Source organism: Grus americana, chromosome 4 (assembly GCF_028858705.1).
Source record: "Grus americana isolate bGruAme1 chromosome 4, bGruAme1.mat, whole genome shotgun sequence".
Taxonomy (NCBI): Eukaryota; Metazoa; Chordata; class Aves; order Gruiformes; family Gruidae; genus Grus; species Grus americana.
The window spans coordinates 33,089,613-33,113,117 of record NC_072855.1 but is presented as its reverse complement, the minus strand read 5'-3'; the positions used below and the strand labels follow the sequence as shown (position 1 = coordinate 33,113,117).

The window sequence follows — 23,505 nt, the reverse complement described above, 5'->3', positions numbered from 1 at the left end:
AAGTTTCTGACTAAGAGAAAAAAGGACACAGTATTGCTTTTCCACCTCTCTTAATTCGACTCCAATTGTAAGAAACAACGGTAGATCAATTTATGGTGAAGAAGCCTTGGACTGATACCAAAACATTTCGCTGTGTGAAGGTTTGCAATCGCAATTACCACCTGTGAAAAGGTAAGTCACAGTAATAACATGTGACAATTGATTCAGCTGTAGTCTTGACCTGATAACTATAATTAAGGGGCCAAACATCTAATCTCCTTAACATTTTTAAAACTATCCATGCTAAGAATGAAAAGTCAGATAATAGAAGCTGTTGCATACATCCGTAACTATTCTCGCAAAGCTATGACCACAAGTTACTAAGTACGCATCTTTTTAAAGACAGAAGAAGACATTACTCCTTCTCCAGCAGTAGATGAAACTGTCTTCAGGTGAGTTGTTGACACACCAAATTCCCCAGGCTGTCTAAAAGCAGTCCAAGTGATGGCTGCTGCATAGCTATAGTCAGGGCTATATTACTGTATCAGTTTACCAGCTAGGTAACACGGTTTTCTTTCTCCTCATCATCCTTGTGATTTCAGATAAAGATGTTCATTTCATCCCAAATATTTGCACTTCCAAATTATTATAGGGGAATACATCAATATTACAAATTTAAATAATATAAAGTCAAAACAATAAAAGTAATTCTAAGCAATTTATTTGTACTCTGACCAAAGAAAGTGGAACTGATGCTTCATGTGGGAACTATCCGGACAATGACTGTGCCTTCCCACATTACTGCCAAGTACACGGCATAAGCAGTTCCAGTCTTGTGGCATCTGAGGATGACCCTGATTATAAATAATAATATTTTAGTTTTGATTCTGAACTTCTTATTTGATATCAATTTTAGCAGGGTTGCTAAATGTTATAAGGCACGTTTTTCATATTTTAATTACTTTTAAGACTTACTTATTTGCCTTTGAGTTAAATACTTCTAGAGCTTCCAGTTTTCCTGGGTAATTAGACATCCCAGTGAAAAGATAATGAAATTTGAGCACAACTACATGTACCTCTGCAAGAAGGTACAAAAGTGAGAGTTGTCTGTTAAAAATTTCTCCTTGTGAAACATTAAGAGTTGGCAACAGCTCCCAAAATGCTGTTTTGCTAAAATACATGTGGGCATGTATGTGCATACATGTATGTGCATACACATACAACCCCAAAACACACACACATATCCCTCAAGCACAATTTGGTAAGCCTATACAAAACCAGAATCCTTTTTCTTTAGAAGAAAATTTAAAAATCTTTGTATTTTACACAAAAGGTGATCCTGCTGCAAATTTAGATTTTTTTTCTCATGTCTCATAATAAAAAATGTGACAGTTATTTTCCCCCCTTATAGACGTGATAAATATGTAAGTGTAGGAAACCCTGTAAGTAGAGCATCAGTATAAGGGACCCAGATTAAGTAACAAGCTTATTGACAATACAAGAAGCCAATATTAAAAAAAAAAAAAATTGAATTCTGTGACATAAAGAACATCACCACCACCATGATTGGCAAGATCTGGAGTTCTTCCACCCTTTGATTACTCGGCAATTTTATTCCCATTGTACGTGCAAGGGAAGTTAACAAGCAGCCCTTTTCAAAAATATAAAGTACCATGCACATGCATAGAGTGTTTAAATCTCAGTTTTAAGTAACACAGGCTTTGAGAGCTTACCAGAGATGACCCCTGCCGTCAAGGTGGCAGAAACTGGTGCCTGCCTCTTACTCACTTTGGCAAGAAAACTAAAGAGTAAACCATCACGTGCCATGGCAAACAGAATTCGGGGCAAAGGGAACATAGAGCCGAGAAGACTAGAACAGAAAAATGTATAGTTCAAATACAGGTTATTAAAAGCACAATGCTTTACTGGTAAACCCAACTACACAAAAAGAAAGCTTGGAAGAGTTAATGGGTTTAGGTATAGTTCTGATTAGGCTCTGTGTTGCTGCTCTTGGTTTTTTGTTTGGTTGACCGATGTTCTTGGGTTTGGGTTGTTGTTTATTTTGAACCTAGGCTTTGAAAGCACTTGAGATTAATCAACAAATACAAAATCTGTGGTAGAAAAAAGTTTTACTGGTAGCCTATTTTACCTGGTGACAATCAGACTTGATCATTTCAGTCCAAAGCAAATCAAAGCTGCACAACAGTGATTTATTTCCATATATGCAATGTGTTTAGCAGTGCACCTTTCTTTACAAGGATCAACTCTTAGTCTCACCTGCCACTGCACCAGACAATAGAGTAGCAACTAGTGGGGTCCTCGTTTTGGAACTGATTTGAGCTAGACATTTGAAAAGCAACCCATCCTTCGCCATAGCATAGATTACACGTGGCATTGGGAAAATGGATCCAAGAAGACTGCGTAAAAAGCAAACACATGCAACATGGCAAACACAGTTCATGCAGAGTTGTATCATAGACAAGATAAACAATGTTAATTAATGGCATGTATAGAAACAAAATTTATGATTTGACAAAAAGACAAAACCAGAAAGCCCCATAGCCCAAGATACTACAGATCAGACACAAATAGAAATTTCATTTTCCATGTGAAGTTGATTGTTTTGTTTTGTTTTGTTTTGTTTTTAAATTAAGTAATGGAATTGCTTCATCAGAGAGAATTCAGATTAGCAAAATAACTCTTGCCATCACTGTAGTGCTTGGGTATTAGTGGACCAGGAATGTGTTCCAGGTCACACTAACTATGCAATTAAGCTTTAGTATTCCTGGAGAAAATCTGTCAGTCAGCAGCAGCAAATCAATAAACTTTAGCAGCATCTCTTACACCCTACATTTCCATGTGAGGCTGCTGATTAACAGTAATTCAAAGTAAGCACCATACAGTTGTACTTGGGCACATTATTTCTTTTGATTAAAGCACCTCTAGCCAAGCTTCATTAATATTGTGTCCTTTTTTGGAAGAAGTAAAGCTAATTGATTTAATTTTGTTATTAGCAGAACACAGAAAGCTTTTAAACTGTTGATAACTTGAAGCTGTTTTTAAACATACCTTTTAAATTAGGTGGTTTCTTTCCCTCAAAGCAAAATAATTGTAATTAAGAAACCCAAAAACATTGAAAGGACAAAAGGCCAGTATAACCTCTGCAGCAAGCACACTAGTTTTTAACGAGGTGAATGGTTGCCTTTCTTACTTTAGAGAATCGTTGCTTTGGGAAGGCATAGCTTTCACGCACCACAAATGCTAAGTACCTCCAGCAATGCTAATGAGACACAAGCATTAAGGCTAGACGCACAAGATAAGTTTCATTACACCTGAACTGATCTTAATGTATGAATGTCCCTTCCAAAAAAGAATGTTTCCTAAATCAGGGTGACAGTTGCTTTTTTCAAATACGGATACTGTTAAAATCCACTGCCAAGTTTTTTGCTGTGGTGGTTTTGTAAAATTTATTTATCCTACCCCCCTTTAAGTACATTCACATAAATAAGAGAAATATTAACAAACATCTTTACCCTGAGGAAACAAGTTCACGACATAACATAAGAGGTAACTATAAGGACCAAACGCAATGATCCCAGCTCTTTTTCTTATACCTCTAAACTGAGGAATATGAAATATAATTTCCTTTGGTTCATTTTAAACTGACATCAGTCAACAGACTGAAAGATTAACCTCTCCATATGAGTAAATAAAATTCTTCAGAATACACTGGAAAAAGAGAGCAACAGTTCACATTTCTGAAAAAGCATTTTACCATCTCAGTTCATTTTGTTTTCCCATATTAATTTATTTAATCTAGTCTCTGCTTATGTGTCACTTTTACTATTTAGCAATATAGAGGAAAAATTCCCAGAATGAACCGTGTAACTATGACAATCTTCAGTCAGCCTTGCAATGCTTTTAATGTAATTCTGGAACTACTTCCTTTTTCTATCCCCTCCTACATCAAAATATTCCTTTCCTTTAAACCATTGTCCACAGTCAGCATGCTCATCTTCTTCAAGCTAATGCTTACAGGGCTATCTCAGGGTGCAGTTAGCATTAGTGCTTCAACAGGCATTTCGTTTCCCTTTGTGTAAAGGCAGCCAGTGCTCTTACCACTGAAGCTCACGGAAATGACTCTTACCTACATAAGCCCAGGTCGAAGATTGGCATTAGCATTTTTCTATCCCTAAATCCAAGTATCAAGCAATTTTCTGGTCTATGGAAGTGTTTATACCAGATTACAATTGGGGTGTAATATATATGGCCACATACTAATATATCTCATGCCTTCCCTGATCTTTTTAATCAAAAAGTAACACGGTATGTTAAGGTTACATCCACAGTTTCACAGAGGAATAAATTATAATATTTTCACAACTATAATCTACATCTCAAATACCCACACAGCAACCACAGGAAGGGATGATGTCAGAAGACAGACTGGCTACTGGAGGAAAACAGAGACAGGCAATGAAGATGAGGAGTGGAGCTAGTTAATCATCTCTTCAATTTTGCCTGCAAATACACAGAGCCCATAAAGCTGCTGAGTCACTGGGAGTTGACAGCAAGGAAGGACAAAATGGGTGAGGTTTATTTTATCAGTTAATAAAGATAACTTGCAGGTCATATGTCTGAAAATACATATTTTAATTAAAAACCCCCACTTTTGGGTAATAAGCCAGAGAGGGAGAGTTCAATAACGGTACAGTTTAAAAAAGGAACTTAAATTAATGCACCTATTGTGATCAAGACCTGCTTAAGTCTAAAACATGCTTATAATACTTATTGCTAATCCTTTGCATGAACTGAGCCTTCAAAATTAATGCATGAACATATATTTAAATGTCACATGTTATCCATCAGCTTTTCCTAATAAAATTAGTATTTCAACATCTTTACCTTGTAGACAAAGCACAGAGGGATCCCACAGCTACAACATATTTCGCAGGACCCCATCCAACATAATCAAATGCCACTGGCAGAGGACTTTTCTCATCTAGTAGACAGTATGGCATCATAAGTGTCAGTGCAGCTGAAACCCCAAAATAGGCCATGAAGCAGACAAGCAGGGACACCACAATTCCTATGGGTATGGCTTTCTGAGGATTCTTGACCTCTTCTCCTGAAAAAAGGGGAAAAAACACCCCACCAAAAATTCTTACTCATTTCCACCTTCAGCTTTAAAAGATAACATCAAACACAAATTATTTGTTAATCTAAGCCATGGAAATCATTGTAATAGAAGTTTTAAAAATCTGTATAAAATAAGCTCAGTGGCACAGAACAAAACTCAGTATTTTTTTGCCAGAAATAACATTAAAAATAGAGGTAAACTAAAGGACATAAAATACATGCTATATTTAGAGTACTCAAAGCCCATCATTTTGAGTTATTTACCTACAATTTACAAATTCAATGGACTCATTCCCTTTCAGCCATACACAAGCCAGCCTTTAGAAGAGATACCTCATCTCAGAGAACTGTAAAAGTGAGCAAGTGATTAACATGATTAAGGCAGAAAAAATGTATACTGAGCACTTCCCAGACTTAGAAAGGAATAATTATTTTATTTAGAATAAGAATAAAGCAAGTAAAATCTCCTCCTTCCTCCCAGAACGACAGCCACATTCAGGAGTGAACTCAGACTCATTGTATGTGGACTGAAGGAGGTTTAGGAGAAAGCAAAGGAAGAACGGTAGACAGATTGTTATGTTGTTTGTGTGGGATTTTTTACAAAAAAAAGTTATACATATGTACTTATACATATATACACACACATATAAATACTATACCAGTTGTTGCAATGCAGTCAAATCCTACGAAAGCATAAAAACAGGTTGCAGCACCAGCCAACGTTCCTGTGAAACCATATGGCATAAAGCCACCACTCCCATATATACTTGTCACATTCTCATTGGATGAGTAATTCCTATGAAGAAGAAAAATACAGCAGAAAAATAACTTCTTTTTTTATTATTATTATTATTGGTAGGACAAACACATGAATCCTCCTTCCCTACCACTCTGGTAAAACATGTTAAAATGCTCTCGTCAAGACAGAGTTCTGCTTTACAAAACTGCACAAGAAGACATTTTTATGTCAAAGCTTGTAAGAAAGACAAAAATAGCAGTAAATGGAAGAATACCCAAATGAAGTAACTATCATCTTACTTTGCAGTTTGTGGCAAAACAGATTAAAACACTAATGTCATACTCACATAGTGTAGTTAACACATGGCTTAAGGACAAGAAGCCAGCAACCTCTCAAATGGCTATGAACAACAGTATTGAAATGAGATGTTTTTTAAAGGAAACTACAAACAAGAAAATAATAAACTAATTTAAGGGAAAAAAGTTTATCATTCCCAGCAACAGAGCTATTGTTGATATATTGCCTGCAATACCACTAAAGCAAGTATAACAGAAAATTGCTTGGAATATGAGCAAATAAATTGATAAAAAAAACCCAGAACAACTTACTCTTTTTCTGCCGTCAGGTTTATGAGAGATTCTTCACTTATTTTCCAGTTGTCAGCATGTCCTTTCACAAAACCAGAAATCATAACGAAGAGTAGGACCAAGATGTTAATAGCAGTGAAAATCTTATTCACCCATGCAGATTCTTTTACTCCAAAAGATAAAAGACCTATAAAATAAAAATATTGTATAGATGTGAATGGTCCCTTAAACTAATAAAATGGCATTTAAAATAGATAAACATGTAAGTACTGTGAATAATACTAAAAAAACAGGACTAGAATTTATACTTTTAAAAAATGGTAGCACAGATTTACTAGACTCTTTGACAGTATGGCAATAGGCAAGTGTATTGGAAACCACAAAACAGAAAGCTTCTTTAATTGTATTATTTAAGTATTTAAAAGTATTTTGAGCAATGGTTACTTACTGCTTTTCTGAGATTCCACTTCATATCTCTATTTTATGCGATGGAGCAAAAATAGGTACAAGAATTCTATGCGTAGTAAAAACAGATTGGTAGAATCTATTCCTTACAAAATTAGATTTAAAAATATAAGGAAAATTATTATATTAATAATGTAATCTGTTCACTCTAAGTTTTTCAGGGCTTATCTATCACAGAGTAAGAGTTGCATTTCTTAGCTCATAAATAAAACGTTTAAGAGAAATGCATGCCTCCTGTTCATAAACACTGATTCACAGAGATTCTAGAAAACAGGCTGATACAAAATGCACGTGCCCTAGGTTGCAGAGTAGTCCATTTAAACAATCTGAAAGTTACTCCATCAGGATCCAACTGTGTCATTAGATTTGTAACAACTATAAGTGTACTAACAGTTTAAAGGAAGAGCAGGCAGTGAGCAGATCAGGATAAATTAAATCCAATGAGAAAACCTCCACAGGTTATTTGCACTCTAAGCATTTCCACTAATATCACATACATGCTTTCCCTCATTATTTAGAGATTAAGTCTGAAAATTTTAAGCCTCTCAAGATAATGTCTAAAAAATTTCTGACTCCACTAATGAGACAGTTGCTATCTTATCATAAAAGAGAAGTTATCATATGAACTGTTCAAGTTTTCTTCACCAGTGGCAGTTTTATTGGAAATAGGTGTATGCTTTCTTTAGCTCAGTTTTTCCCAAGAAGGCAGCGTCTCCATCAGCCTAGTGCAGTATGAAACATAGTATGTACTTTTTTTTAAAAAAAAAATCTTTAAGAAAAAAAAAAATCCCCCAACCAGATTTCTGTGTACTTTCCCTTGTGCTTAGCACATAACATTTTTGGTGAAACATCATCTGCTACTCCTATGATTCAGCTTTGCGCAGCTTAGAATCCAATTACTGTATCATGCTCAGCCTGCACAGTCCTGAGCCATCCCCATCGTCCCTCCTCTCAGCAGCGCTGAATTCCACCCACTTCATTCACTGGTGGTTTGGCTGCTTACCACAGAGACCTGGAGAGGTAATTTGTGGCACAAGCACAAGAGAAGTGAAGAAGGAATGATGGTGGGGATGAAAAGACAGGACACACATGAAAACTCAGGAGCAGTGGTGAACCACAGGAGTAACATTTCCTCTTCTATCAGGAATCTCTATTTCTTATGTTAGCAATGGATAAAACATAAAAGGTGGAGTCATCTATACTAGCATTTTATAGTTTGGTTTGTGGAGTTTCAGTGCTCTGCTTTTGAAAAATGTTATTTTTTTCCTCCTTCCTTTGGAAGAGGTGAAACTGAAAGGTCTGTTCCAGCTATATAACAAATTCATTCCCATCCCTCCTGAAGACATAAGGGTCTGAACTGGTCCTTCAGGCAACTCTGAGCCACAAACACGGCAGGATGCTGAACTAAACCTTGTCTAGTAAACTCCCTGATCTTCCTAAGTGTGAGAACTCATCTTTTTATGTAGAGAGACCTAATAAAAGCTTCAGATGCGCTGGTCACTCATTGTAGCATTAGTTGAACAGAAATGTTTTCCTAAGTACTGAGTCCAAAAAAGCCACTCATAACAGAATAAGAGAACAGGAGGTTATATCCATATAACTTAGTTTCACTTTCCAGAGAAGAAAGGATCCTGCTTTTGTTTGATCTAAAGAGAGACTGAAGATGACAAATATTTGAGATATGGGTAAGACCTCTACTGAATACTGAAATGTTTCTAGTATTGGCTGAAAACAAACTATACACTTCAGAATACACTTGCTGCTTCCTTCACTCCTGGTAGCAGTAAGAACGTTTCCTTGTGGAAAGTAATTGTTAAATGTAAACAGGCTAATAAGTTGCAGTATTTTTGAGATTTCTGATCCATCGAAAAGCATATAGTTGGTGTCAATTTTTGTAATTTAAAAGCATGATACGTGAGTAACAACAAAAAAGAAACAGAACTGAGTGGAGTAGACATGAACGGTTTACTTAGGTTTCAAACTAGTCTGTTTGTTGGGCCATGACAGTACCTTGGAGTGCCCTTTAGATCAAACAAGTTCTAGGCTAAACAACTCTTTTGAAGACTTAAACAGGGGAAAGTTATTTTATACTGAATAAGCTAAACAATTTAGAGGGAAAAAAGCCCTTACAAATACTCACTACATGCACAATATGTGATTTAAGGAGAGCATGTCACATGACCAAAGAACAGAGCTTAACCTCAAGGTCCCTCTGAAAGCATTTACCAGTGATAAAGCCATAAAAACCACACAGAAGTGTATAATTTTCGTTATCATCAATCTGTATCATGGATTTTATAAAAAAAGTACTGACAAGTGATTATTTCATGTCTGAGCTTTAACAAAAGAGGGTACACATGAAAATTTGATTATATACATTTAATTCCCAGAGTTACTGTGTCACTACACGAATGCACATCTGAACTTCTTAAACATTATTGAGGTATTTCTGGTAAACTACAAATGACAATTTAGCATTTTTGTCTGTCAGAAACACTCTGACATCACAACCATAATAAATGAAGCCATATATTGTCTTACCTGATAAAAGTAATATAAGGAATACAGCAAAGAAGTCAGGATACTCTGCTAGCCCAGAGTAATTCATTTTGAAGTAGGTTCTGAAGAAATGACCAATCTGTTTTTCAAGAAGTTCATCAACAGTGCCACTCCAGGCTCTTGCTACACTTGATGTACCTTCATAAAATACATGCATATTTAGGGTTTTGCATACATACAGTGGGATACAGTTACTTCTACTGAAAAAGAAATAAAACTAAGCATGTTGCTTAAAAAAGCAGACTTGTGTTAAAACAGTGATTTTGTTTTGCTGAGGAATGTTAACATTTTCGAAGTTTTCTACATAGTTAAATAGTAACATATTATTCTACAATTAAAATATACAAATTTGTACCTCATTGATTCCTTAAATATTGCATAAATTATTTCTGTATCATTTATATCTGATGTCATTCTGGAAGGCATTTATTTCTAAAGTTAAAATATGGCATATTTTAAACAATATAAAGCAATGTAAGAAGGCAGTTTAAGAAAGAACATAAAGGAAAGTTTGTCCACCTGGAAGTGAAGCAAAAATCACTAGCAAGATGTATATTGCTAGAGTTAGTATTTAAGATTAATACTCTGGTAAAGAGTGCACATGGCCATGGCCAAATACAACCTTATTTTTAAAACTCTCCTATCGTGAAATACATTTCAATACAATACTCGGGCATATTGATTTTGTAGTGATTTGGGTAACAGTCCAGTGGTTAGGCATACATACATACACAGCTAGGTGTGCTTATACACAATATGATGGATGCTTGGAACACATACCTCTGGAAGAAAAATTATTGAATCAAAAAATGTCATCTCTGCTAAAGCACTGAAATAGTTATTTGAATATCTGCCATATAAGCATTGATTTTATTAAAATCTGATCAACTTTGTATTTTATGGGATTACCTGATAGGACACTAATTAGCATGACATTTTAGTAACAAGTTAGTACTTAAAGATCATGACTTTCTTCAAGTGAGATACTATAGTGATGGGGTCCCTGTAAATGTCCTTGCTGTGTATATTCAGGAAAAAAAAAAAACAACTTATTGATTTTACAGAAATTATTCTTGCTGACCAAAGACAGCAATGAAATCCTGTTTATTCTTGTGCATCATCACCAAACTGAGACAATTTTCATGCCAAGGTATGCAGTTCATGCTGCTGAAGGTGCACTGTTTACAAAAGCATCTTGCAAAAAAACCTGTTTGCAATGGCAATGCACAGGAGGAAATAACCTAATCAAATTGGTTATTTCATCTCAGCAGGAGTAAAAAGCAATAGTAGCTAAGCATAAAGGAAAGAAAGACAGAGCCAAATCTGTGTCTTAAATCTTCTGTCTCAGAAACCCTTGAGACTTGCGTTCATTCTTTAGCTTACCTATAACATAGGATAAAACAAGATTCCAACCAGTGATAAAAGCCCACAGTTCACCGACAGTTACGTAAGTGTACAAATATGCAGAACCAGTCTTGGGAACGCGAGCACCAAACTCAGCGTAGCAGAGACCTGCCATCACAGATGCCAGCGCAGCAATGAAGAAAGAAACCACGATACTAGGTCCAGAATTGGATTTGGCTACTTCTCCAGCAAGGACATAAACACCAGCACCAAGGGTACTTCCTACGCCCAGGGCTATAAGGTCCACTGTCGATAAGCATCGGCACAACTTGGAGTCCTCAGGGCTTTCAGCACTGACATTCTTCTTCCTCACCAGACACCGAACAAAGGACAAAGCTGGTCCACAGGGCAACATGGTGGGTGTAGAGCTCTGAAATAAAAAAAATCATTATAGTACATAAAAGGTAGCATAGACACTGGTGAAAAACAATGAAAAAATGTATTTGCATAAAGAACTTTAATCATGCCTACTAATTAATGTATTTACACTCTTCTGTGACATTAAATAAGCTGGCATGTGCTTTTTCCCCAGGAAACGAATTAAGGATTCAGTATTCCTAATTTTATATTCAGAACATTTCCCCAAGGAAAAATATCCATTATCTTTAGGTTTACTACACTGCTGTAAGAAAAATGAAATTGTTTCTATTTATCTAGTAATGGCCACCTCTTAACCATTTCTAAAACAGAACCAGAAGAGACATCTATTATCCCATATATCGTAAGGACTTTTAAGATAAGGATCAACACAACATAAATAAGGATTTTTAAGATCTAAAACTCCAACACTAAGGCTATTAACAGCAAAAACTTAAAAAAACAGCATTCTGACAGAGATAATGCAATTTCCTTTTGCCTTCAAATACATGGCTTTTGCCTTTAGAATTTGCTTCAGTAAAAACTGCTTGAAAACAGATTAAAATAGTGTTTCTACTCCCTCCCACACCAATGAAGTTTCCCAGAACTAATTATCTTTACAAGAAATCTCATACAACTCTCCCTGACAATCATCTAACAAAATCTGATGGGATAACTGCTCATCCCATGCTGACTGCAGTTCTTCAATGTTCTGAGTGCATGTCGCAGTGTGGAGTGTGATCGGCTCTTGCACACAAGCTCAGATTTTGTGACCAGCTAGGGCCTGGAGGCCAGCAGGTGGGCAGTGCTTCTCTGGCCTGTGATTCGGGTGCCTGCCAGGAGGAGCAGCAGCAAGCCTGCTTCCCAAATCAAAAAAATGATAGCTGAGAGTCTAACGCATTTACCTGGAGGCAGGACATGGGCATCCCATAGAAAATAATATCTCAAAGAGGCAGCATTAATGTACAAGTTCTGTCTGTCTTTACATGTTTGTTTGAATTATATTGTTCATGACTAGGAGTTTGGTAAGAATTAAACTATACCATCTGCCGTCTCCCCAAACTGATGTTTGTCTTTGCAACTCATACCATAAATATCTATACTCTGCTCATGATTTGTTAAGTGGAACCCTCCTAGGAAGTAAGAATCTTTTTCATTTAGATGAAGATATTCTGCTGGTAGATTCCTCCCCGCTGTGTATCAGTTTCCTAGACAGTAAAGGGAATTTCTACTCACAGTAGTTCAATCCACTACCAGCAATGACTGTGCATCAAGATGGATAGCTCATTTAACAGTGTTTGATCCTAGAACAGAGTCAAAAGCAAGAGAACTGCCAGCCTGATATGAGATTGCTTGAAAAAAATTCCCTTGGGTATGAAAAAGAGAGAGATCTCTGTGCAGAAACATTTTCTTCCTATTTCTGCAATAGCTCCCCAAGTACATTTAGACATGCCACTTCTGTCTTCAAAGAGCATTCTTAAAAAAAAAGTCTCCATTCCCTTTCAAGGAAAGGGAAGTTGATAAAGGATAGCAAATAGAATTGAATAGCTCTGGGCAGAGATGCCTAATGCCCATTAGAAAGGTGATAGCTGCCTCAGGACAGTAGAAGGAGGCAAGACAGGCAAGTTTGCACAGCTCTGCTGCAATTAGGCAGTCCTTTCAGCCTGCCAGACTCCCAGAGGTAAGTATCTGCCCATGGTACATAGACTTCAGCCACTGAGGAGATTTCACACATCAACTTCAGAAGGAAGATAATGTGCATGTCAGCAGACAGAAGAGATTCATAAGCTCTTCTGAGGGGAATCAACACTGAACTGTTCCCGCAAAATCCCCTGTGGTAGCTCCTGAACTCTTCAGTAAGAGCAGCTGTTCTTTGGACCTGAGGCTGAGGCACTCCATTCCCCCAAAGCCAGGTTTGTCTATCCTGGGCTGTACTTGGACAAGTATTCCCAAGGCCACTATGGCGTTTTGGGTTTTTTTCTCCATAATGACACTTCTGAAGCTGTAGCAATCACTTAGGATGTTATATTAATATACTCATTAGGCCGTAGCCTATAGCAACCAGCAGCAATGCTCTTGTGACTCCATGCTCTTCACCTTAGCAATTTCAATGCTGCAGAAACATTGCATTTTTTTAAGGAATTATTTCCCCCACCCCCCAAATTATAGTTCATTTGGTATTTCATTAACAGGAAAAACTACTCTGGCAGATGTTTTTCTCAGAACACTAAACAGCTTCCAAGACTTTTGTTATTCAAACGGCACCTCCGACTGCTCTGCTCCTTTGCAATTTGGGACAAGAAGTCCTGAAGGTTCTAAAGTCATCTATCGCAGTGGTCAGGTAGGTGATATGATTTTCTCTGCTCAGAAGTAATCCTTGTGACAAAATAGGAGGTTTGTTCCTGCTTCTGTTTTCCTTGATTCTTGCAGAGAGGACAGGAGTCTGGTTCTTGCTAGCCACAAGCTAGTAAGATGAAACACCTGTTCTGACTCACACCCACTCTTTTTTCTTTATCCTTTAAAAACTGGAGCACAGCCAAAGACAAAGTTCAAGACACAAACTTTGTGTCTGAAGAGAAAAAACCCCTAATCTCATACATATGAAAAATGTATCTTTTTAGGTATAACCATCCTAAGGTGGACTTGATGAACACACATCCTTTTATGATGACCACTGCAATCCAGAACGTCTTACACTGTTTCCTACACTTAATGTGCAATATGCATAATAAACAATGTCTGAAAACTTCACAATTTCTGTTGCTGTGTACCAGGTGCAGTGTCGTACCTCAGACATGGCCAGAATATCCCAAGACTCCAGTACTGATCACTTCATACTTGATAGGAAGGTGCAGCAGGAAGAACTGATGAGCTTAGGAGGATATTTGGCTTCCACGCAGGACCAAATGACATAGGTAAGCGGTGACAAAGTGTCTTCAGAAATCACTGACAAGTGTAACCTTTTTCTAAGGTATCCCTTGTAAGACAGATCCTTTAACGCATTGCTCACTGCAAGAGAGCAGCCTAAGCTCTGACTCAGTGCTGATATGTGCTGACTCAAAAGCACAGCTTATCATAACACCATGGCAAGCACGTCTCATGCTCAGAAGCTACAGAAGCAACGAAGGTAACAGCTTGGTGTGCCTTTTGGTGGCAGCATTGTCCTAGGTAAGCTTACACTGACTGCGGACACATGCTCTTAAAAAGGCTTTTATTCTTTCCCCACATGATTGGGCAAATCTCACAGTTTTCTGTTGATCTTGAGGACAGAGAGGAACATGAAGTAGGGTAAGTGAACATGGAAAAAAATGCTCTCTCCTACTTTTTGACCAACAGGTCTCATTATTTTCCTAATTGCTCCTTTCTACTTCCTCCTTTCCCCACTGCAGTCTAAGCCTGCCTTGTCCTAGCAGACCATTGTGGCCTCTGTTTCCTCGTGGCCTGTGCTGCCGTGAGCTCCACCAGCACTAGCCTGAGCTCCTGTTGAGCATCCTGCACAGCTGATGAGCACTGGCTCTTCTCTGAGCCTCCCTGTGGAGGTACACTTGACAGCTTGGAAAATGGGGTTTTTGGTAATATATTGGATAATCAATCAAGAAGGAAGTAAGCTCTTTTAATGCTCTGCTGCTGACAGAGCTCACCGTGCTTCTGAGGCATCTCTGAGACACCTGTCCTATGTTTCTTAGAGCAAACTTGGATACCTGCCTGCCTTTCAACAACAGCATTAGGCACATAGCCTGAACGTGCAGTCAGTCAGGGTGGGCTGAGTTGTTCATGCAGTTTAAACAGAGTAAAGATTGAATCCTGAGTTTATACAGCGTTTAAGCATAGGAAATTAGTGATAAGAAACCAAAAAGGAAAATGCCCTTGCACTCACCAACAGTGTGCAGTTATTTCTAATTTAGGCAAGGAGCACACTCAACCTGTTGCTTCTCCCATGCATTCAAACCTGTGCTAGGCTCCACTTCGGTGAAGTCTACTTTACAGAGACATTTGTCACAAGCAAACACCTGTGAAGTCCGTTTGTCACTGACCTTGGCACCTTCCTTTTGCTGTGTACAACTGAGGTGGCAGCTCTCTTCAGCCTTGCCTGTGCTGGGTCACTGCACTTCTGAAGTCTCTTGTGGACTAAGTTTTTCTTTAGCTACAGATTACTCTATAACACTCCTCTGAAAAAAGGAGGCCCCGGTTCAACAGCCTTAGACTTGAGGACCAATGTTCAGCCCATATTCAAGCCTCCTCCATCCTTGAACACATTCCTAGAAAGACTCGCAATGCCGTCCACATTGCTGTTTACAGTTTTATCCCTTCAACCAAGTACAACAAAGAGGCAGGCAGGACAGGAGGACTTAGTTTAGACAGGAAAGGAATTGGACAGATCTGTCTAACATAGGGAGGAAAGACCCCAGAAGTTTCCTCATATCTCATGGACATTCACGGTATTTGTCAGAGTACCTGAATAAGCACAGATACCTCTCCAATCCCTTTTGTTCTTTCTTGTCTTGGCTTTTTTAGCTCTACAGTAGCTGCTGAAGGACTCTTCTTAATTTCAGTCTTTCCTCACCAGTTGTAAACCAGAAAATTTACTGCTTGACCATGACGCATCTGAATGCTAATCCAAAAAGATGAGTTCAGCCTTATAATTCATACTAGCTCTTCCATTCAGATAGATGATCAGGAACATTTAATGGTCGTCTATTGTTTGCCCTCTTCTAGCAGGAAATGTTTGGTGTCAAAAAACTTGTAACTACAAACATAATGCAAGGGGCAAAGTCTCCATCTGCAAAGCTTGTATTCATCTTTAAAATTGCTTTGACTGCTTCAGAGTCATGTAAAATCTACATTTTTTCAAAGTATCTTCCATGTAAAAATAACCTAACAGCCTCCCACCCTAAAACAAAATGCAAACAATAGATGGATATTGGAGCAAAAAAGTAACTTATAGCATGTATCAACCACAGTCTGCCATTAAAATAACATTTGAATTTAATTACGTGTAATAAGCGGTTTAAGATAGTACACATCAAATCCAAGCTACGGGTGGGAAAACCCAAAGTTTTGCTGCAGTTGCCATTCAACTTTTCCTACATTTTTTTCCTTTAAAAGCTCTAATAAAAAAGATAAAAATCTCATATGGAAACCAACAGTTATAAAGCAATATAAAACCTCTGAAAGTTTTAATACTGTTACTGAGACATACGTTTAAAGATTCCTGAAGCAAAAGTAACTTAAAGATATTTTACATATAAACTATTTTGTTGAGCTAATATTGTATACTATAATATACTATAAATTTTAGGTGCAGTAGTTTAACATTTTTAACAGCAAATCAATTAGGGAGAAAATACTCCAATAAATTTGTAACATACTGAAAATGGGAAAATATAAATATATACTGATTATATACAGATTGATTTAGAGTCCTCCTTCAGCCTCATTTTCCTGAAAAAAAACCCGTAAAAGTTTATATTTTATATTTTCCATCTGTAGAATTCATGAGAAAATTTTTGTTTGCTCTTAAGTACATTTAGCCTTATTCAAAATTGCAGTATTGCATTGACTAGATCTAGTGCAATAATATATGAAAGAATTCAGAGATGAAGCAAAACTAGGTATAGTCTATGATTTGTGTGTGTACACACACATGCACAGACAATACATGATTTTACTGCAAGTGTCCTAAAAGTTGATGTTGTGCCCAAGACTTTCACAAAACTCCTAATGCCTTAGAATATTTAAAGTAGTCTATTTAAATAATATTTAAAGCCCTAAAATTGGAAAGCAGCACCTGCAACAGAAGTCTAATATGTATAAAATGGAAAACGAAAGATTTATCATCCAAAAGCAGAAATACCTTCCAGTCAGATTGGGAAGGAAAACATAAATTGCATCTTTTATATATTAACACTGTAATTTGCACTTTGTCAGAGGCACAGTAATGCTGTAATGTAAACTAAATGTAATTACTGCATACCACAGATCTTGCTACTCAAAAAGCATATATGTTAAACGCAAAGTTTCCTATGATAAGCTACATTGCTTTCAGGTTACTTCTTTCAGTAGTAAACTTCATTACAAACCTGATTCAGAGCAACTTCTGCTGGACAAACTTATGCTCCTCTTACCCAGTCCTGAACTTCTGCCGTCTTAAATGGAAGAGTAATGACTGAAAGTGATTTTATTAAAATATTTGCTTTAAAAGCCAGCTGTATGTGGAGCGAGAGCGGTTGGTGCTGGGGGGTGGAGGCTCGGCAGCCTGGGTGATTGGAGGACTGCGAATTGGCCAGTTATTTGCCCAGCTAAGGCAGGCAGAGAGAGAGACAGAAAGTCTTGCTGCTGTTCAGATAAATCATATCCACTGTCTTCACAACATAAAATTCAACTCAAATGCCGTTTTCTACATTTAAACACACCTATGTGCTTGCATACAAAAGGCGCGCTGTAGTGAGGGTACCGACCACATACAGCCCAGGGACTCCTTTTACACATCCTGAAGGAAAAGCAAAAATGTGGATGTCAAACTTGATCTCCCACTGTGAAAGCAGTCTTCCCACTGCCCTTGTAAAAAATAAACTGGCTTTGAAGTATATTGAAAGATACTTTGCAATGCTTTGAGGCCTGAATGCAATAACGTAGCATGAAAACTGCTTTTGCTGAGTACATTTTAGAAGAATATAAATAATTTGAAAAGTACTGCTGTGGCTAGAAACAACACAGAAGACAGTATATTTAGAATCTGGTTAGAGCCCATTCTGTTGAACTGGAGTAGATACACTATATATCTTCTTCTCCTTTATATGGCTTGAAATGTAAAAATGCTGAAGACTGGAATTAGAACAGCCCAAATATGCCTGTGACACAACCAATAAATAACCCTCAGTTTCTTAAAAATTAGCTTCCAGAATAAATCAAACCCCAATGGATAATATACAACTGTATTTTTGTTACTTCCAATGGCAGACAACCCCACCCCAAACATGTAGTAGCGTTTCCAGTCAACATTATTCACAGCATATTGTTTCCCTTAAAATACTTGTGTTTCAGTATCTCTCTTTTTGTTCAGAGAACACTGAAAATATGAGCCTTGCAGAGAAAAGCCCTATGCTTCTCATCATTAAAAAGTCTTTCCTAAGAAAATATGGAGAAAACCACATGTAGTGCAGCAGCCCCTGCAACTTGCTCTCAGCTTTTAGTTTTCCCTGAGTGTAAAGTCTGCCAGTGCCACAGGAGCACAGAAGGCTCCTCTTCCTTCCCTCATGAAAAGTCCTGCTTCCTGAAGCCACACACAAGGGATGAAGACAACCTTTCCTCACCTCTCCCAGATCCAAGGAGAAATGCCTCCAAGAAGAGTGTGCTCCACGAGGGTGGGCAGTATTTCAAGACCAGAAGTCCAGATGTCATTTCTTACATTATCCAAGGCTATTCTTTTCTTAAAGTGCAAAAAGGTGTGAAGAGAAAAGGTCTTGTTCATTGAAGCTCCAATGATAACAATACTCATTCTTCCCCTTGTGCTGACCTCAACCTTGTTAAATATGAACTTTATCTCTTTCGCAGTTAATACCCAGTCAGAAGACAGAAACAAGAAGTTATGCTAGAGGTGCAAGCTGCTAAACAAGTTAGGTTTCTTGTATGGAAATATACAGAAACTACTTTTTAAGAGCATCACTCTCAACTGCGACAACATATAGGCATTTTTCTCCCAAACCATCACACTCTAGCAAGTTTGTGCATGATTCAAGAATTACTCGTGTGGCTTTTAGTTAAGATCCTCAAGACCAGTTCTGAATCATTTCCAACCATATAGATCCACTAGGAATTACTGTTAAAGCATAAATTGATTTACTGCTTAGTCATGGAAAACATCCCTTCCACTTTAAAAAAAAGTAGAAGCTGCAATTGCTTCATAATGTGCTGAATACAGAGACTCCATTTCTACCTGACTTCTAAAAGTTAGCCTTCCTCAGGCATACCTTCCCACAGTACGAGGGCAGGATGCCCCCACAGAAAAGCTGAGTATGAGGCTAGCCGGGCACTAGTGTTCTGCTTCAATCACTTTCTGGTAGACTCTTGCCAGGTTAATGATGATGTACTGTACTGGGCAGATCTATGAATTTATGTCACTCCTGGAACTGGAACCACTGTCTGGGGTATCACCATATGTAAATAATTCCCAAGTGGCTTTATTAATTATTAATAAAAGACAGTTCAGCAGGTCAAAGCAAAAAACAAAAACAAAACCAACGAACCAAAATCAACCATCCCCAAAAAAAACAAACAAAAAAGTAAACCTTGAAAACTGCTATCAACTACTTTCTAAATGTGGCTGTAGAACTGAAGACTATGCAGGCCATATAGATGTGGTCATAACAGGGACATGGGCCCACATTTAAACAGGGGAATTGCAATTCTGTATTTCCAAGAAGGTGGAACAAGCTTAAGAAAGTAGTTTAATTTCAAAATTGCATTCCTGTAAACATATTAATTCCCTATAATCATAGTTCTTCCTATAGCATCTATAAAACACCTATAAAAATATTTTATGGATATTTTATATACATGCAGTGTTTGCATTTGTATGTACACACATTTCAAAACCTTTTGCACTGTGCAGAATTAACACAGAGCCGTCCAGAACATGTTGTCGTATTCACAGAGCAAGACAAACAATTCTTGGTATTCAATACACAAACCTGGTCAGACTGAAACCAACAGCAAAATTCCAAATTATGTCACTGGGGTCAGGATTTGATTCAAAATAAGGACTTTGAATTAGGAAACAGGAAGAAGTAGACAGTAATGACAGAATGGACTAACCCTTCCTCTCCCAACCACAACACAAAGATTGTTCACACTTTTCCACAAGAAATACTTCAGGGGTGTCACTTTTTTTTCTGGATCTTTTTTCACTACCCACTGCAATCTCTAGCATGCTTTCAATTTATTCACTGTACAATAAAGAAGAAAAAACCCCACCACCACTCTTACTGCTCCACAGTAGAGCACCATCACTACATCTTACATGGATTTACTCCCCAAACAGAATAGAAATGTAACCATGCAAATTATTTCTCTATTTTAATTTTGTCTGCAAGTGCCATAACATACATTGCAATCACCATATTTAACTACTTTATCTAATATACAGCATAAAACAATCCAGTGAATGTATCATGAGGTTTCTAGAGTTTGCAAAAATCCACTTCCAGTGCATCTCATTGAAAACTACAAAATGAGCAGTTATTTGTTCATCCATGTAACAGCAGCATCTCCAAAACTTTCTTTGGTACCGTTTCTAACTCTGAGGCACCAGCTCCTCTGGGATTGCCTCTTCAGAAGTGGATCTTCCTTTTATGGAAAATGCCAGAAACAAGTCAGTCAGATTTAGTATTACCCAGATCCTTCTTTGCTTTCTGCCTCTCTCCATTTTTATTCTCGACCTTACTATGGTACAGATTTGTTACAGACACTAAAAGTTCAAATCCTTCAGGGGCTGTATAAATTGGTTCAAAATTTCATCCTCATTCTTTAAATTAAGAGTAGAAACTCTACTGACATCCACGGGGCTGGAAAGTCACTCGCAAGTGCACTTTCTGGTTCCTTTGGAGCTATCGCCTGGCTGTGATAACAATTCATCCCTGGTAACACCAGTAAATTTATGGATCATTGCAAAGACAGACAGAAGCTGCACTGCTGTGGTTCATTTGACTTTCTGTAACTTAATCCTGGGAACAGGAACACACAACAGCTACACTGCTCAAGGCATTCAAACCTAGAACCATCCCTGGCTCACAGCCAAGAGGCAGGGAGTACACTGGCTGGTGAAATAAAATAGTTTGCATCTGTCCTGCCTTGATCTAGAGCACTGTGGGGTAGATCAGTATGTCCCCACTACGTAGTGTTTGATTCAGAGGTCCTGTGGACCTGTGTGTTTTCAGTCATGCTGCATACTTGAAACTACAAGAATACCATGTTGCCACCCAGCGGAGTGGCATTTTCATAGATTCAGCCGAAAGGTGTATTTGTGTGCCACAGGGTGTGTGACACAGCAGCATCAAAGAGGTGTTCATGAAGGTACGGGGTCTGGCAGGGTACCAGTGAAGAATGCCAGATGTGAGGCACTGAGACTAAGCATATAGAGTGCTGTCTGGAGGCAGCTAGCTGCAATAGCATACCCCGCTTCTCTCTCGGAGGAGATTATTGTTTCTCTCCAGAAAAAAGCTGTGGAACGCCCACTTTGTGTAGTCCGCTTTGGCTCCCAGTTTGTTTCCAGGTACAAATCCAACTGTGTTTTGACTCACAACATTAATTTATAGCTTAGGTTCCAGCTTTAGAGACTTCTTTTCTGCTCCTTAGCAATTATATCACACTTGGACTATCTAAAGTGCCTCATCCAACAGTTCTCTGACTTGCATACCCCAAGGACTTTCACAGCACATTCTTTCCATAAAGAAGCTGATTAGAAATTAACTTCTTGCCATGAAACAGCTGACTATATTAGAAGGAATGCACTGAAAGAGAAAACTATTTTATTTCTTTTCCTATGGAAGGCTCCTTTAAGACTTTCTCTTACAGTGTCAAAAGAGTTTGGACATATTGTCATAGAGTTATGCGGTAACTGATGCTCAGGGAACTTTAAACTTAAAAAAAAATAATCCCCATTAATTTGTGAAATTCTCGCATGGACTGAAACAAAATACTGCAGAAGCCCAAATGACAAACTGATTAAAAGCTGCTCTGTTGTTGACTCTGACTTGTCTCGCAGATACAGCCTCGCAGCTACGGGCCAAAAAGCTGTGGAGTTTTACATAACTAGAGGTGCTAACTTTGCAAAAGCATATCCATGTGCTTGCCCATATAACTATCCATACTGCACAGAAGTTAAACATGAACAAAAGTGCTTGCAGGACCGGGGCCTTAGTGAACCGTTGCAATCCCTTGACGGTGCTCTGCACAGCATGTGCTGCTTTACCTTGGAAGTCAGGACTTTCTAGCCGACTGTAACAAACGTAACTTTTAGTTATGTTTAGTTATGTAACAAACATAACTTTTGACATGCACAAGAAAAAAAAACACAACGTGGTTTGTACAGATTGTGCAACTCTGATGGGGTTTGAGAAGATGTACTAGTATTCATAAAAGGATTCATCAAGTGCCAGCAAGAACCTTTTCCATGTCAAGATAAATAATTAACATTTTAGTGGTTCTGAGAATAAAAATCCAGGTAACCACAAAAAAAAAAAAAAATTAGTGCAACCTATGTGCTAATCTACAGAAGATGATCATAAACATGTAAGAGAAAAAGAATCTTTATAAAGCTCAACAGAAATGGAGGCTATCTCTATAATGTTATGACAGGATCATTTCTGAAGAGAATATACTACAATCAACACTTTTTAAAGGGCTTCCTATTTATTAAAATATAAATATATTTATTTTAGATTTCTTCTCATGGTTTAAGCAGATTGCTGAAAGTAGTTCCTATAGAATGTTGTACAGATTAAAATAAAATTATCACTTACCAATTCTCTCAACTTTTTTTTAATAATTCTCTTTCACTTTGTACTAGAATGAAAAATACCTCAAATCCTGACCTTCTGTAAGAGAAATATAATACATCCTATTAAAAATAATCACATACTGTTAGACTAATACAGGCATGAAAAATAAATCTGCTAACCTGCATTTCATACATAACAAGAAGAGCAGCTTACATTGGCACAAATTCCTACTAGTTATTTTGACCCAGGAATGAGTCATTTAACCTAATATTAAGCATGTCCCAAGCAGCTACTAGCTATCATTTGTTGGATTCCAAATATCCCCAAGAGTCTAAAGGAAATGTTTGTAGTGCTGACTCATAGTGCGGTCCCCAAGTCTAAAATCAGAGTTCTGGAGAAGCCTTGGAGAAGGAACGTAACTATTTAAAGCCACACTATCTAGAAAACAAATAAGCCATGCATACTTTTTTTGCCCAAATCCACACCTTGAATATAGGATAAATATAAATAGGAAATTTAGATAGAAAAGTTTGTAATGTATACAAAGAAGAGTCAAGAAAATCAAAGTTTAAACTAACACTTGATCTGTAATTGAAAATAAAGAGTGATGCCATGTCTTGCCAAGACTGAAATGAAGCAGTCTCACATCTCCCTGGAGACCTGTGGAAGGTACATCAGATGTGGCTCCACAGTGCAGATGGGAAAGGAGCATGAGAAAGGCACCACAGGCCAGTCAAGGTATGAACACATTTCTTCATCAGAGGCGTGAAGTTACAAT

At 37.6% G+C, this 23,505-nt stretch overlaps 1 protein-coding gene across 11 annotated transcripts in view; it reads right to left on the bottom strand.

The window, feature by feature from the left end:
• Window positions 1–23,505, bottom strand: part of SLC7A2 (solute carrier family 7 member 2) — a 56,482-nt gene that overhangs the window by 12,503 nt on the left and 20,474 nt on the right. For 5 of the 11 annotated variants that reach the window (XM_054823780.1, XM_054823769.1, XM_054823779.1 and 2 more), the window contains exons 2-7: window positions 10,852–11,242; window positions 9,451–9,606; window positions 6,466–6,631; window positions 5,778–5,914; window positions 4,885–5,107; window positions 2,257–2,396 (exon numbers count right to left, since the gene is read on the bottom strand). In XM_054823780.1, the coding sequence (XP_054679755.1) occupies window positions 2,257–2,396; window positions 4,885–5,107; window positions 5,778–5,914; window positions 6,466–6,631; window positions 9,451–9,606; window positions 10,852–11,227 (1,198 nt within the window). In that variant the 5' untranslated portion in view covers window positions 11,228–11,242. Of the gene's footprint in view, window positions 1–1,712; window positions 1,850–2,256; window positions 2,397–4,884; window positions 5,108–5,777; window positions 5,915–6,465; window positions 6,632–9,450; window positions 9,607–10,851; window positions 11,243–14,017; window positions 14,481–15,263; window positions 15,397–17,309; window positions 17,470–23,505 lie in introns of those variants that run through there. The other 6 variants (XM_054823774.1, XM_054823775.1, XM_054823778.1 and 3 more) reach the window with 6 other exon arrangements.